The 14863-nt window shown below is 42.6% G+C and overlaps 1 protein-coding gene across 1 annotated transcript; it reads right to left on the bottom strand.

The window, feature by feature from the left end:
- Window positions 1-4799: 4799 nt before the first annotated feature.
- Window positions 4800-14201, bottom strand: LOC117493928 (beta-1,4 N-acetylgalactosaminyltransferase 2-like). Its single transcript, XM_034144530.1, is given in 10 exon segments — window positions 4800-5447; window positions 7865-8093; window positions 11105-11122; window positions 11124-11249; window positions 11462-11643; window positions 11805-11891; window positions 12106-12225; window positions 12621-12687; window positions 13755-13792; window positions 14042-14201. Coding segments are annotated over 10 exon segments (1083 nt in total). The 5' UTR covers window positions 14064-14201; the 3' UTR covers window positions 4800-5253.
- Window positions 14202-14863: the final 662 nt, after the last annotated feature.

Consider the following 14863-nt stretch of genomic DNA (forward strand, 5'->3'; position numbering starts at 1 on the left):
GCCAGTGGTAGCATGTAGATGTTACTCGGTCTAGTAATATGTTGTGGTCAACAGTGTCAAACGCAGCACTGAGATCTAATAATACTAACACTGAAGTTCTGCCACTGTCTGTGTTTAAGTGGATGTCATTGAAGACCTTTACAAGAGCAGTCTCAGTGCTGTGGTTTGGACGAAATCCTGACTGGAACACATCGAAAGAGTTATTTAAATGCAAGAAGTTACTCAACTGTTGAAAAACTACTTTTTCAATGATTTTACCTAGAAATGGCAGGTTTGATATGGGCCTGTAATTGTTCATTACTGAAGCATCTAGATTATTCTTTTTTAAGAGCGGTTTAATGACTGCAGTTTTCAGGGCCTCTGGAAAAATACCTGAGTGAAGAGATGTGTTTACTATATGAAGTAGATCTGAGGCCATGCAAGGAAAAACATCTTTGAAAAATCCTGTTGGAATAATATCAAGGCAGCAGGAGGAGGATTTCAGAAGTTGAATAATGTCCTCTAAGTTTTTATCATTAATCTGATGGAATTGTGTCATAGTGTTTGAATTGATATTAGGTGGACATAGGGACAACACATTTGCTGTACCTGATGCAGAGGCACTGACTGCTTGTCTAATTTTCTGAATGTTGTCAGTGAAGAAGGAGGCAAAATCATTGCATGCCCTGGTGGATAGAAATTCAGAGGCTACTGACACTGGGGGGTTAGTTAGTCTGTCGACGGTAGCAAACAAGGCACGTGCATTGTTTTTGTTTTTGGTAATGATGTCAGAGAAGAAAGACTGTCGTGCGTTTTTCAATTCCGAATTATAAAGGCCAAGTCTCTCTTTGTAGATTTCAAAGTGAACCTGGAGATTTGTTTTTCGCCACCTACGTTCAGCTTTTCGACACTCTCTTTTTTCTGTTCTCACGGTCATGGCCTTTCTCCATGGAGATATTTTCTTGCCAGTCACTTCCTTTACCTTAGTTGGAGCAATGGCATCTATAACATTTTGAATTTTTGAATTAAAATGATCTACTAGCTCATTTACTGAGATGTTAGCAGGGGCAAGTGTGGATGAAAAATTATGAGTAAACATTTCCCTAGTGTTTTCAGTTCAATATCGCTTTGTGGTTACCTCTTTCTGAACATTTTTGTGAACAGAAATAGAGCTCTCAAAGAAAACACAGGAATGATCAGAGAGTGCAACATCAGTCACCACAACCTTTGAGATATTCAGACCCTTTGAGATAATTAAGTCCATAGTGTGCCCCTTATTGTGCGTGGGCTCCGCCACATGCTGAGTCAGTCCATAGTTATCAAGAACACAAAACAGTTCTTTAGCCCCTCTGTCCTGGGGGTTGTCAACATGGATGTTAAAATCACCAACTATGACTAGACGGTCAAAGTCAATACACACTATAGACAGCAGTCCAGTAAAATCATCCAAAAAGCTTGCACAGTATTTGGGTGGTCTATAGATATTTAGGAACAGAGCTCGAGAGGAGCATTTCAGCTGAAGGGCCACATATTCAAAAGAAGCAAAGTCCCCATAAGATGCCTTCCTGCATTGAATGGAATCATTGAACAAAATAGCAACTCCACCCCCTTTCTTATGCATTCTTTCCTGACTCATAAAACTAAAGTTGGGAGGGGTTGATTCGATAAGAACAGCTGCACTGTTATTTTGTTCAATCCAAGTTTCCGTTAAAAACATAAAATCGAGATTGTGCTCAGTGATGAAATCATTGATTCAAAATGTTTTTCCTGCCAAAGACCTGACATTTAATAAAGCTAGTTTAAGTTTTTTAAATACACTATCAGTAAGATTTTTTGTGACAAGCTGTGGCTGACATGGAATCACTGCTAAATTTGATAACCTCACACAAACGTTTGAGCACTTCCTGTTTCTAAACTGATTCACCGCTCTTAATCTATTACCTATCAACACAGATATCGGCAAAGTTACTGGCAGGCAGGGCCCCGGCATGTCCTGGAAAGAGTTGAGAGTGCCATACGCCCTTGAGCCTGGACCCAGCACATATCAGTAAGAGTTTGTTGCGTTTTGTACACACACATCCTTATCAGGCTTCGGAGACTGCAGATGCTTTCTTGAAGGGAGGGGAGGTGGTTGACGTAGGCACGGTGATGAAGACGGGGGAGATGGTGCACGTCTCTGCTTCGGTGATTTTGGTGGGCGTTGTGGAAGGGCGGGGGTAAAGGACATGCTGCCAGGGGGGGGGAGGTGGTTGACGTAGGCTTGTCTTCGGTGATTTTGGTGGGCGTCATTGAGGGGCGGGGGTAAAGGACATGCTGCCAACCCTGCATATTGCCTTCATGCGGTCATCGAACTCCAGGGGGGAGGGCGAGGGTGAAAGGGTGAGCGGAGAGTAGAGAGAGCTGGGGGATGAATGAAGAGTATCCTCAAAGGCGTTGACAGGGGGGGTGACGGGCAGTGGAGACTCCTCCATTTGTGTCATAGGTCTCCCATAATCAGAACATTCCTCAGGCGGGTGCAGTGATACTTCTTCAGGGTTTTCTGCGCGATGTGTTGTGTCTTTCTCCTGTTTTGATTCCTCTTGCCGCTTGTCCTTGGCAGAGGGAACAGATTGATGACGCAGGCAGTTGAATATGTTAGAGATAAACAATTTCACTCCTGACTTGTTCAGGCAAACTCCATCTGCCTTAAAAAGATGTCTGCGATCCCAGAACAAGTTAAAATTGTCAATAAAATGGACAGAATGGTCAGTACAGGCAGCTGAAAGCCACGTGTTCAATGCAAACAGTCTGCTGAATCTCTCCACTCCTCTTCTGACTGGAGGTAGAGGGCCACTGATGAACACCTCCGCATTTAGAGAGCTGACAGTTTCCAACAGACATTTAAAGTATTTTTTCAGCGCTTCTGACTGTTGTTTCACAACATCATTTGTTCCAATATGTAGTACCACATTCTTCACAGTCGGATGTTCAGCCCCAATATGCAGGATCTTCTCAGCCAAGTCAGAGACCATATCCTTGGGAAAACAGAGTACTTTGGTGTTGTTCTTACTACACAGACCTTTTACATCTCTTACAGCAGAGTCACCCACAATCAGAGTTTCAGGCCCAGTCGTTAGCTTTCCCTCTAGCCTTTTACTTTTGGAGTAGCTATTGGTCCTTACCCTGCTGTGTGAAGAGGACAGGTTATCCAGGTCATCAGAAAGAGATCTCCGGTTCTCGGTCAGCGGAGCGTATCTGTTCTGGATTGGCACACTTGGTGGTTTAGGAGGATTGTTTGTAGTTCTCCCTTTAGCAGCTGTCCACGGCTGTTTCCTAGTATGAATAGGGGTTGAAGAGGCACTCTTCCTGGGTGATAACAATGCAGGCCAGCCGGTCGCATCACAGATTTCAGAGCGCTGGACTCTGCCTGTTATTCGTCCTCCCAGATCCCATGGAAATGATTTACTCTTAGGCTTTGCACCCAGAGAGTTCCAGGGAGGACTACCACTTGTAGATTTATTACCCAGTACACAGCCCTCCTGTTCCTTGGAAACCTTGTAGCTGCTAACTAGCTGTGAGTTAGCATACCCTTTTCCATTATTTTGCAACACTGGTAAAGTGGTGTTATTCCCACAACATAGTCCATTCACTTCCACGTTAACTTCCAACCGTTGCATTTTCATTTCCAACACAGCCATCTTCTGTAGAAGTTTGTGGAAGTCATCTGTAGAGAATGGAGGCATTTTGCTACCAACTAGCTTAAGCTAAATAGCATGCAGTACCAGGCTTTAGCTGTTGCTAGGCCACGCTACTGTAAGACTGAGGTCGTCGTAAAAATGTTGAAATATGGCTGAAACCCTCCGTCTATTTACGAAGAATAACTGTCCCAGTGATAAGTTAATGTCCAGGAGCCGCTGCTCGAAGTTTTCAGAGAATAAGAATAGGAAAATCAGCATAAAAAGTAAGCAGAGGCAAGAGCAAGCAGAAAAGCGTCTGCACTGTAAGAAAGATAAGACTTAAGAGCAGGCGGGAGTTAGACTCTGACGTCACTGTCGAGACGTTAGTGGCCGACTCCGCCTAGTAAGGGCTTCTCGGCAACTCTGCAGAATCCTATGGGTGACGTCACGGACCCTACGTCCATTTATATATACAGTCTATGGTCCCAACAGCATTGCTCATACTGTGGTGTCCCTGAAAACGAACAAAAATTCAGAAAATGTGCATCGTGTAAAGAAGACATTTACTGCTCTAAAACCTGTCAACCTTGTATTTTGATTATCATTTGATGCAAAACACTTGAGTAAATGTCATCGTGATGAAACACCATTTTCACTCTTGTGATCATTTCTCCCCATCTGAAAAGAAAGGGGCGTAACACAAGCTGGCTAGTTAACGTTAGCTACTTATTTAACAAGCTAACGAGGGAATCTAAGCTATCTAACAAGCTAGAAATAAAGCTAACTATCTAACTAGGGTTAGTTATATATCTAACTAGTTATCTAGCTAACGTGAGTTACCTATTTAACAAGCTGGCTCTTGAACATTAGCTCTCTGATCCATCTAGCTAGCAGAAATTAGCAATCTAACTAGCCAGCTAGCTAGCGTGAGCTTTCTTTATAACTAGCTATTTATCTCCAAATTGGTGGCTTTTTATAATTATATCATAACTGTTAATACGCTATGGTTGCATTTCAGTGCAGACCTGTCTGTACTGCTCTTGTAGTCACTGTTATAATAACATTGCCGACATGCTTTTTATACGTCGACCAGCAGCTGACACAGCTCCAAACATTGGTGCAAATTAGGTGGATAAATAACTCACATACTGATAATCCATATGGTTACTTTTGAACAGTTTATTTAGAAGCTTAAAAAACATTTCTTTGGCAAGATAAATAATCATAATAATAATTCATTACATTTATTAGAGCACTTTTCCAAATGCTCAATGCGCTTTACATTACATATTACACATATCATAAAGGTTTATAAATACTGGTGACGCTAAACAAAGTAATCGAAATGGAAATTGACACACAGGATAATGCGGTAGTACAGTCAAAAAACAGGGGAAATTGTGGTGAAGGAATCAGTATAAAAACAAGTAAGCATTTTAGTGGCGGTTCATTTGTCTTTGAAGTCAGGTAAGACAAAAGTAGTGCTATCACTGACACTTTAATCTACACGGACAAAACATGTCAAGTAAAGAAAATGTTTCTTGTATCATTGATATATGTATACAGACTATTGATATTTAAAAAAGGATACTGATAAACATTGTCCTCTAGTGGTCTTCTATCCATAGAGTATACATTTCAGGTGATTTTTGAAGAAGTGAAGCTGCAGCTTTGAGGTCACATCACTCTTTGGAGGGTATCTGAACTCTTTGTAGAGCTTGGTGTCCTTGTGTTTAAGTCTGGCCTGATGGGAAACAGACACATGGCCACATGTTGCCACCATCAAGGAGCCCAGGCCATCCATAAAGAACTCTAGAGGCAGAGACAGACATTTGCCATTTAGGAAAAAAGGCCAACTACGATCATGGACAGCAACAACTGAAAGAGTGTGGACTTACTGCCACTTGGACTGCAAACCATCTAGACCAGTGGTCTCCAACACGTCGGTAGCTCGCGGGCAGCTTTTCAGTAGCTTGCCGCTCGATTATCGATTATAGCGTAGTAACGTTGCTTCTTGATTTTTCGGCCGCGGCCGGACAATAACGTTTTTCTATTTTTTAATTGTTTCTGTCACACGAATATCAAATTGGTCGGTGACGCAGAGATCAAGGAACAGACGGCACAGCGGCACAGCGGCACAGCGACACCACACACGGAGCAGTCTGCTTTATCCACCAACAGCAACTTGCAGAGTATGAATGTCCTCTTGCTATTTTCAGTTGATAAATACGTGTGTAAAGTTTGTGAAGGCAGGGGGAAACAGCTTCCACGATCACCGTCTCCTCTGTTCCTCCAAACCCCACCCCCTCCCTGAAAATAATGATAAATGATGATAACCCAATAGAAACTTTATTATTCACTTAATCACTGATTGAGATATGATGAAGCTAACCTAATCTCATACATTCATGGGAGTTATGTAACAGTAAGACAGAGAATGTAAGTGTGCACCCACATGCAGTATTTTAGTTTGTATATGCTATTGTAAATACTCCTGTTGTCTGCTGTGTTCAGACTCAAGTCCTGTGTGTGATGCCACATTCAGGACATTCAGTGTCTTTTTTTTAACAGAAGACCGTTGCTAGAAGCTGCAGCTAGACTGCAGAAGCATTAGTTTTTAGTTTTTGAGGATGGAACCATTTCACACACAGATATAGGGAGGCTAGACCTATACAATTAATTTATTTTGGTTTATAATTTCATGTCAAGACGAAGAAGAAGAAAAAGATGGCTGAACTGTTCAGTGTCAATCCTGTGGAGATGGAGATGGAGGTTATAAATCTCCAAAATTATGTTCAGCTTAAGTCTCTGGAGCCTTGTAGACCCAGAAAACTATAAGAACATTCACCAAGCAGCACTGAACATGTCTGCTTTATTTGGCTTTACTTTGTGAAGCAGCTTTTTCTGACATGAATGTCATGAAATCTAAATACAGAACGAGACTGAGTGATGAACATTTAAATGACTCTATTAGAGTGAACCTAAGTGGGTACACTCCAGCATACACCTCTATGGTGGACTCCATGCAGCGCCAGTCATCTCACTGACTGTAAAAAAGAGTGAATGCACTTATTTTACACATCTGCCATAAGATGCTTGTGAGGTGGTGATTAAGGACATTTATGTGCATTTTCAGTGATGTACTTACTATGTGGGCCATAATAATATCTGAGAAATTGTCGTTTTCTTGGACCTTGATGTGAAGTTAAAGGTCCCATGTCATGGCCATTTCTACTGATCATAATTCCATTGTTGAGGTCTACTAGAATAGATTTATATTGTTCAATGTTCAAACTCACATTGGTTTCTCATTCAGCATCTCTGTATAGTAAGTGTATTCACTCTCTGTCCTACACAACTTGTTGGAGCTCCTGCCCCCCCCCTCCCTATGAGCCCAGTGTGCTCTGATTGGTCAGCTTGCCCACTCTGTTCTGATGAGTCCACCACCGTTACAGCGGAACATCAGTGATTATGTGTTACAATGGCGATTGTTAGCAACCAGGAAATGACACCAGTAATGACAAACAGATGAGAATGCTGCGTGGGGTCTGGGTGCCGTGTTGGCGGGACGTTGCGGGGCTTGCTTCTGGAGCGGACAGTGTGAGCTGGATTACTGGGGTCGTTTCCTGGTTGCTGCGTAGGGGTCTGCGAGACAGCGAGACACAGCGAAACTCAGCCTGAACTCAGCCTGAGCACACACACACTCATAGCATGGCTGTGAGTTTGTGTGTGTGCTCAGGCTGAGTTCAGGCTGAGAAATCCGCGGAGCTGCGGCTGAGAAAAGATAAGGCTGAGTGAGTGTGAGTGTGCGAGGAAGTCCGCGTAGCCATTACGTCACTTAGACCCTTACATCACTTGGTACTCGGAAGAAAAAAATGGAAAAAGAAAAATGTCCAACGAGGCGTTCTGGAGCAGCATAGACAGGTCTTTTCTGTGTTAGAGTTGTACTCGCTACAGGGTGCACTTTGAGGGTTTGTGACTCTGCAGACCGTTTACATGCAGAAAAACCTACATAACAATAACCAGAAAAGCATGACATGGGACCTTTAAGATTTTTGATAAGCTTTAGGTATTGCAATTTCACACGTGTACAAAAGTAGCTTAATTCAACTGATGAGTGCTATGTGAATAAATGTAAGCGATGTGATGCAAGTAGCTCTTGGCCACTTTCATTTTTTCAAAGTAGCTCACAGATGAAGAAAGGTTGGAGACCCCTGATCTAGACATACCTGAGTGTGCTACCCTCTTGAGCTTAGGGTCGAATCCCACCCTCTGTACGGCATCTGTACGAGCCAGGAAGAAGTTGACCACCCCACTGACCACTGAGCATTGTGGGTAACCAGGAAGAGAGTGGAACTTCCCTCTGGACTTCCTGTACATGCAGCCACCTTCCACTTCGTCTCCTTCCTCATAGATGAGAGAGAAATAAAACTGGTCTCCTCCTACTTTACCGCCAAGCTGAAAGGAACAGAGAGACAAAAGAACTGCTTATAATCTTACTACCTGCTCATCGTGTACCTGCTTCTTGCCCAAACACATGCTGGAATAGGCTCTTGTTAACACATTATCAATCAATCAATCAATCACATTTTTCAAATGGTGAGAGACATGCCCCTCCAGTTCTGAAATGGTGATTTCAAAAACAAAAACAACGAACCAAATAATACTTCTGTTAAACAATGCATTACATATTATATAAAACCCCAGGTCGTGGAACATTAACTGGGTATACGTACAACATATGAATTATTATTCACCATAAATGCTTTGAATTAGTACTGGTTGCTATTATTGGGGCGTATTCCTACACGCAGCAGGATGAGTCACAACAACAACAAGCTCTGGGTCACAGCCAAACTGAGACAGCTCAAGTTGTAAAAGGAGGAGGCGTTTAGGAGTGATGATAAGGCACATTTTAAATAGTCAAAGTACAGGTTTTGTAAAACGGTGAGAGACACTTATGGCGCATTTCCACCACACGGTCGGCCTCGGCCACGCTCGGTACTGCTTGGCCACGTTGGGCCTTAACAGGGCCGGCTCACTTCATGCTGCACTTCCATTACAGTTTAGGAACTGGGGTAGTTACTATAGTAACGCAGTGTAGGCAGAGCCGTGACGTCATCTTCAATGAGAACCCCAGAAAAACAACACAGCCGTTAGCTGTTAGCACTTAGAGCTCACAGCTCCTCATATATGTTCAGAAACTAGACAAAAGTTAAACAAGTACACACCACAGACTGCCTGTGTCATGACGAGTACAGTCGCTGCTTTATTTATGTCTGTATAGGCCGTTGTTGTGAGTGTGGACGGTCGGAGCATATATTGCGTTAGCTTAGCCAATCTCCATTTAGAAAACACGCATTTTAAAAGGTTTTTCGCCTGCCGTCTGTCTGCAGACTTGACAAAGCATTAATTCATGGTTTTTACTAACCGGTATCAGTATGTTGTTACTTCGGCATCATTTTGAAACGTGTATTACAATTAAATCACGGTCAAATATGTCCATCTTGTTGTAGTTGTAGCCCCCTTGCCAGCGATGCTCTCTCTAGTTTAGCATACTCAGCCCGACTCAGCCCTGTTTGTTGGCCCCGATAGAACCACAATTTTGTCGGGCCAGAAAAGAGGTGAAAAAGTGGCCCCGGGCCGGGCCGGGCCGTACCTAGGCCTAGTGGAAGCGCAACCAAAAACGGGCACGGCACGACACGGCACGCTTAAACCGCGCTCTGCGCCATGGTGGAAATGCGCCATAAACGACTGTACTGTGAGAAACTCCAACACCAGTTCATAGCTAACGACTTTAATCCAAAGGCCTCCCCCTCCATGAACAACCGACACCTTGCATACCAGTTGAACCAGTTCTACTGTCGCTTTTAAGAACAATGTGACAGCCCTGGAACCATCTGGCCAATCAGAGACCTGCTCACCCACATCACTGCCTTCCCCCAATACATCAAAGTCTATCTCTTTTAATGAGAGAGAAGTAAACAGACTTTTCAAAAAACTCAACACATTACATTACATCGCATTTAGCTTCCGCTTTTATCCAAAGCGACTTACAATAAGTGCATTCGACCAAGAAGATACAAACTTGAAGAAAACAGAATCATATAAGTACATCAGGTTTCATAGAGCCAAAACATTTCAAGTGCTACTCAACTGGCTTTAGATAAGCCAGTCCTTTGTTAGTATATAAGTGCTTTGATAGCAATTCTATCGCTCAAAGTGGAGTCGAAAGAGATGAGTTTTCAGTCTGCGCCGGAAGATGTGTGAGCTTTCTGCTGTCCTGATGTCAATGGGGAGCTCATTCCACCATTTTGGAGCCAGGATAGCACCAGTTGCTCCAACTCCACCCTGAAGCCTTCTGCTGACTAGCTGTCCCCAGTGTTTACAGTCACTTTTTACAGCTCACTGAAGTCATGCCAGGTACCAATTTAAATTCCTTGTATGTGACCTACTTGGTAATAAAACTGATTCTGATTCGGATCATTGTGGCATGCTGTTTTCTACCGGTATAATTTACAGCCATGTTTTTCACTATGATCTTACTTGCGACCTAATATTACAACTTGTTTAGCCTATCTTTTTATTTCACTAGATCGCAAGTTTAGGGAAATAATTGCCCTGTTCAATACGGGCAATGATAGCGAACACGTGGTCCTTAAAAAGAACGGGGGAAATAATCACTATGTCCTACCTACGCCTGGTTAATGTTGCGTGACATAAATAAATGTTCTAGTCACTTTGAGTTCTCAGCTCTATTGCTTCTGCTACAACTTAAAGGTGGGGTAGGTAAGTTTGAGAAACCAGCTCGAGTGCGCTAGAATTTGAAAATACACAACCGGAGAAAACCTGCCACTTCCTTACAGAGCCCCTCCTCCAACACACACGAACGCGCACATGACCAATGAGGGCACGAGATAAGTTTGTGCACAGATGGAAGGCTGACAGGCAGGTAGGCCATCCAGTTATTTTAGCCGGGCCGGCTCAGATGATTGGTCGTGCTTTTTACAGTACTACAGCTTCCACAGATGATATTTTTTTATGGATTTTTTGTCAAAGCACTTAAGATATTCATTGCTATCGGGATGTTAAGAGCATTCCATGGAATATAACAAAAAGTGTATCTCGAGCCGGTTTCTCAAACTTACCTACCCCACCTTTAATGTTTTTTTGCAGTACTCGCCATGAACTGTTACTGCTCAGGCAAATCTCACACAAGCCTCCGACATAAATCTCTTTCGATGCAGTTCTCGGTTCCATCCCAGAAAATTAGTGGTTCCAAATGCAACCAGTAAATTGGGGCAGAGAGCCGGAAGAACTGGTTGGCAATTGGGCATCGTCTCCGAAACTGGCCCTGGAACCTCTTCGATGGAAAAGGGGATGAAAGTCTCACATGCTTCACAGCTAGTAGACACAACAAGTATTTAACCCAAGCGGAGCCCTTTAGAAACGAGCCATTTCAGTCTTACCACGTCCAGTTCTGGGACCGGCCTCCATCACCTTCACCAGCTCTTCGATTTTGGTCAACTTGGTAAACAGGAAGTCATCGTCCACCCACAGGAAGTACTTGGTGGTGACCTGGGAGACTGCCAGGTTCCTGCCAGCAAACCAGCCCTGATGGAGGAAAACATTATTCGTGTTTTATTGGTCATTTTAGATGTTACGCCTCTTTGAGTTGCATTAGGCTTGTTCTCACATTACAGTGTGTAAACGTTTTTGTTGGGGTGGTTGTGTGTGTGTGTGTGTGTGTGTGTGTGTGTGTGTGTGTGTGTGTGTGTGTGTGTGTGTGTGTGTGTGTGTGTGTGTGTGTGTGTGTGTGTGTATACCTTAGCTTGAGGCATGATGAAATGTTGGATGTGAGGTCCTGTAATTTTCTCTGGTTTTATGCTGTCATCTGCAATGATGATTTCAATGTCTTTGTAGAATTCTCTGATGGTTTTCAACAACGCATTGAGTTCTGGGTAGCGCAGGAACGTCTTTGTGATGATGGTGACTTGAGAGTTGATATCTGACATATAGAGAAGAAGAGTTATTTCAAGAAAAGACACATGAAGACATCATGAGATCCACTGTCCAATGATCAAGAGCATCATTGGACAAAGAAGAGAAGCAGCTCCTTCCTGCCATAAATAAATGAGTGTGTTATCCCCACGGTGAGTGAACTCCCACCTTTTCCCATGTCGTACAGGACTGGAGGTTGAGGCTGTTTGATGGTAATGGGAAACACAGCTTCATGGTCCTCAAACTGGAAGGTTGCTGAGAACAGAAGCACAAACACATTTCTCTAGATTAAATACACACAGACACAAACCTGTACAAAGCATCGACAACTTTATGATTTTGCAATTCTTTTTGATTACATTTGCTCTAATAGGTCTTCTGTAATTTTGTGAATTTAATTCATGCAAAGACATTTGTTCTAAATAAAGACAGACTTTTTCTAGTTTAGTTTAATGTCTTAGATGCATACCGAGGTCTCCGGTGTGTATGTGGTAAATAGTGCTGGTATAGGACACATCAGCCAGCAGCTCATTGAGGGCCTCCAGGCTGCTGGACTCCACCATCAGTCGGCTCTCACCATTACCTGTCACTGTTTCCACAACAGAAAAGAAAGATCATTTTAAATGGCTATGCCTTACACTACGGCTACTTTAGATGGCTCTAAAAAGACAACAGCAAAGCAAATCAGTGTAATGGAAATCCACATGTGCAATGGAGATAATATCTAAGCCAAACGCAAATATTTGAGAGACTACAGCATGATTTGATTAATAGATGACAGTAGTCCTTAGGTCAATCGTTTGTAGTAATCACTAGTATGTTTGCGCTGGTATGACTTGCTCACTGTTAGACAATGCACAGAGTTTAGCAATGATGCATTTGATCCTACTTTAATCTGGCCCTAAAATTAAGTACATACCTTACATATCCACTATTGTCAGATATTGTTTGCTCCTTTGTTTGTCAGGTTCAGTTAGATCTTACCTTTTACCTGCACTCCTTTAGCTGGAATAGTTGTTCTCAGGATTCCTTCCGACACTTCCAAGGAGACCTAGAGTCGACACATCTCAGTAAATCTTCAATCTATTTATTTTAACCAAACTAAATAACGTTATTTATGCTGGGAATCTTATCTATATATGAGGCAGTCCAGGAAAAGAAGTCAAGATGGAGAACAAGGTGGAACGAATAGAAAATAGATAAATACTTGTGCGTTCTCCTCACACACTTCTTACATTTTTCTTTTTAGCATTCCTTCACACAGGATTTCAGGTAGAAAAATATACTTCAAGGTCTGTGCTCTCCATTGAAACATCAATGGAGAGCACAGACCCAACACAGAGCTTCATAGTTATAGTTACAGTTATTTCCAAAGAGAAAGGGAAGCCAGTCCCACACCACAGCATCAGAATCAAACGGTAACAGGAAGCAGAAATATTTGAAAGCCACGGTCGATTGGGGAGACGTTTTCCTATTATAAATGTACTTTTATTTGGGATACTAAGGGAGAACAAGTGTTTTCCTGACTACATGATGAGAACAATTTGGCATCGGTCATCACTTATTTGTATCTAGCTTTACAGCCACGTTGACTTAAAGGTGACTAATAGGGCAAGCAAGAACCCTCACAAACACAAATATGGTAAAAATCCTACTTTGACTTTTAGGTTTAAGACGGTAAGTTGAAACCCAATCAAATTGTATTCACACTTAGCAAGAAATATTGGTTTTTAAAACCCACTTGCACCATTTAGCAGTTTCAGGAGCTGTACCAGATATTTGCAGTAAGGTTTCTGCCCCTCTCCCAAAGGTTTACACCAAGATGGCTGCTGTGCAACGTCATTTATGAGAATATAATTGCAAGTAATTTGAATGCGACTAATATGACAGACCCTTGCCTTCACAAACATACAGTATTGTTATTTGTATGTTTTTTTTCTAATGTGTCATTTACATGAAGTATTTAATAATGTAATACTTTCAATGTGTTTTACATGTTTTATACATATTATACACATTATATAAACACCCAGCAGCCATCTTGTATGAACCGGCCAAACACTAGCCCAGGTTTCTCTAAAAGCTGTGGATCAGCTGAATCTGTGGGATCACACCAACCGTGTAGTTGCTTCTTTGTTCTGCATGCAGTTCTAGACCTGAAATCAAAATGAAATGTGCTTTCATACTCTCCATTTACACAAGTACACTCATTCACCTCTGGCTTGTTGACCCTTGACCACATAATGCAAATATATCAGGGTGTGATCAAACCAAACCAAACATCCCCTCCGTGTCTAACTAGTTCCTGAGTCATACATCAATATTTGTTTACTGTATTTTAAACACAGCCTTCTGTTCTGTCACAATGAGAGTAATGAAAGGACATACTGTACGGTGTAGCATACCTGGGATGAAGGTGGGGGTCATAGGTCGTACTTTGAAAACCCTGGATAGGGTAATGCAGAGTAATGAAAGGACATACTGTACGGCAGGGGTACTCAAACTTTTTTATTAAAGGTCCAGTTGTGAACTTTATACAAGGTCCGGATCAATGCCAGTTAAAGTCGCCCCCCCCCCCCCGAGCGGAAGAAACGAAACTGAAATTAAGAAGCAGTTTTTGGCGCTCTATGCATGGGGCCCCTTGAGGGAGTTTCCTGACATGTCGTTGCAGTAAAATTAAAGGGTGTTTCATGTTGTCGTTTGCTGTGGACCTTCTTAATCTACCTTCTTTGGGGGCCCCTTCTGGTCCAAAGCACTTGCCTGCCTTGCCTGTCGGTAAACGGCGCCCCTGTATACACACGCACATTCAATACATACATACAGTAAGTCAAGGTAAACTTGCGGTTAACTTGCGGTCTGCTATGGCGTGTCACGCTCGCGCACACAAGTAAATATATATGCACGTTCATTCTCACAACGCGTCAGACAACAAGACGCGCGTACATGATGATGTACATTATTTATCAGAATCAGAATTATTATTATTTTTTATTTTTTATATGGGACACAGGGTTCGGTCCGGATTGATTTGCAGTTCGGTCCGGATCCGGACCTTGGTCCGGAGTTTGAGAAGCCTGCTGTACGGTGTAGCATACCTGGGATGAAAGGTGGGGGTCATAGGTCGTACTTTGAAACCCTGCATAGGGTACTGCAGGGGAGAGTTAGACGGAGCATACAGCAGTGTGGATAACAGACTCAGTCCTGTTGGGGAGTAGGATGGTTAGTAG

This window comes from Trematomus bernacchii, unplaced genomic scaffold (assembly GCF_902827165.1).
Source record: "Trematomus bernacchii unplaced genomic scaffold, fTreBer1.1, whole genome shotgun sequence".
NCBI classification, from domain to species: domain Eukaryota; kingdom Metazoa; phylum Chordata; class Actinopteri; order Perciformes; family Nototheniidae; genus Trematomus; species Trematomus bernacchii.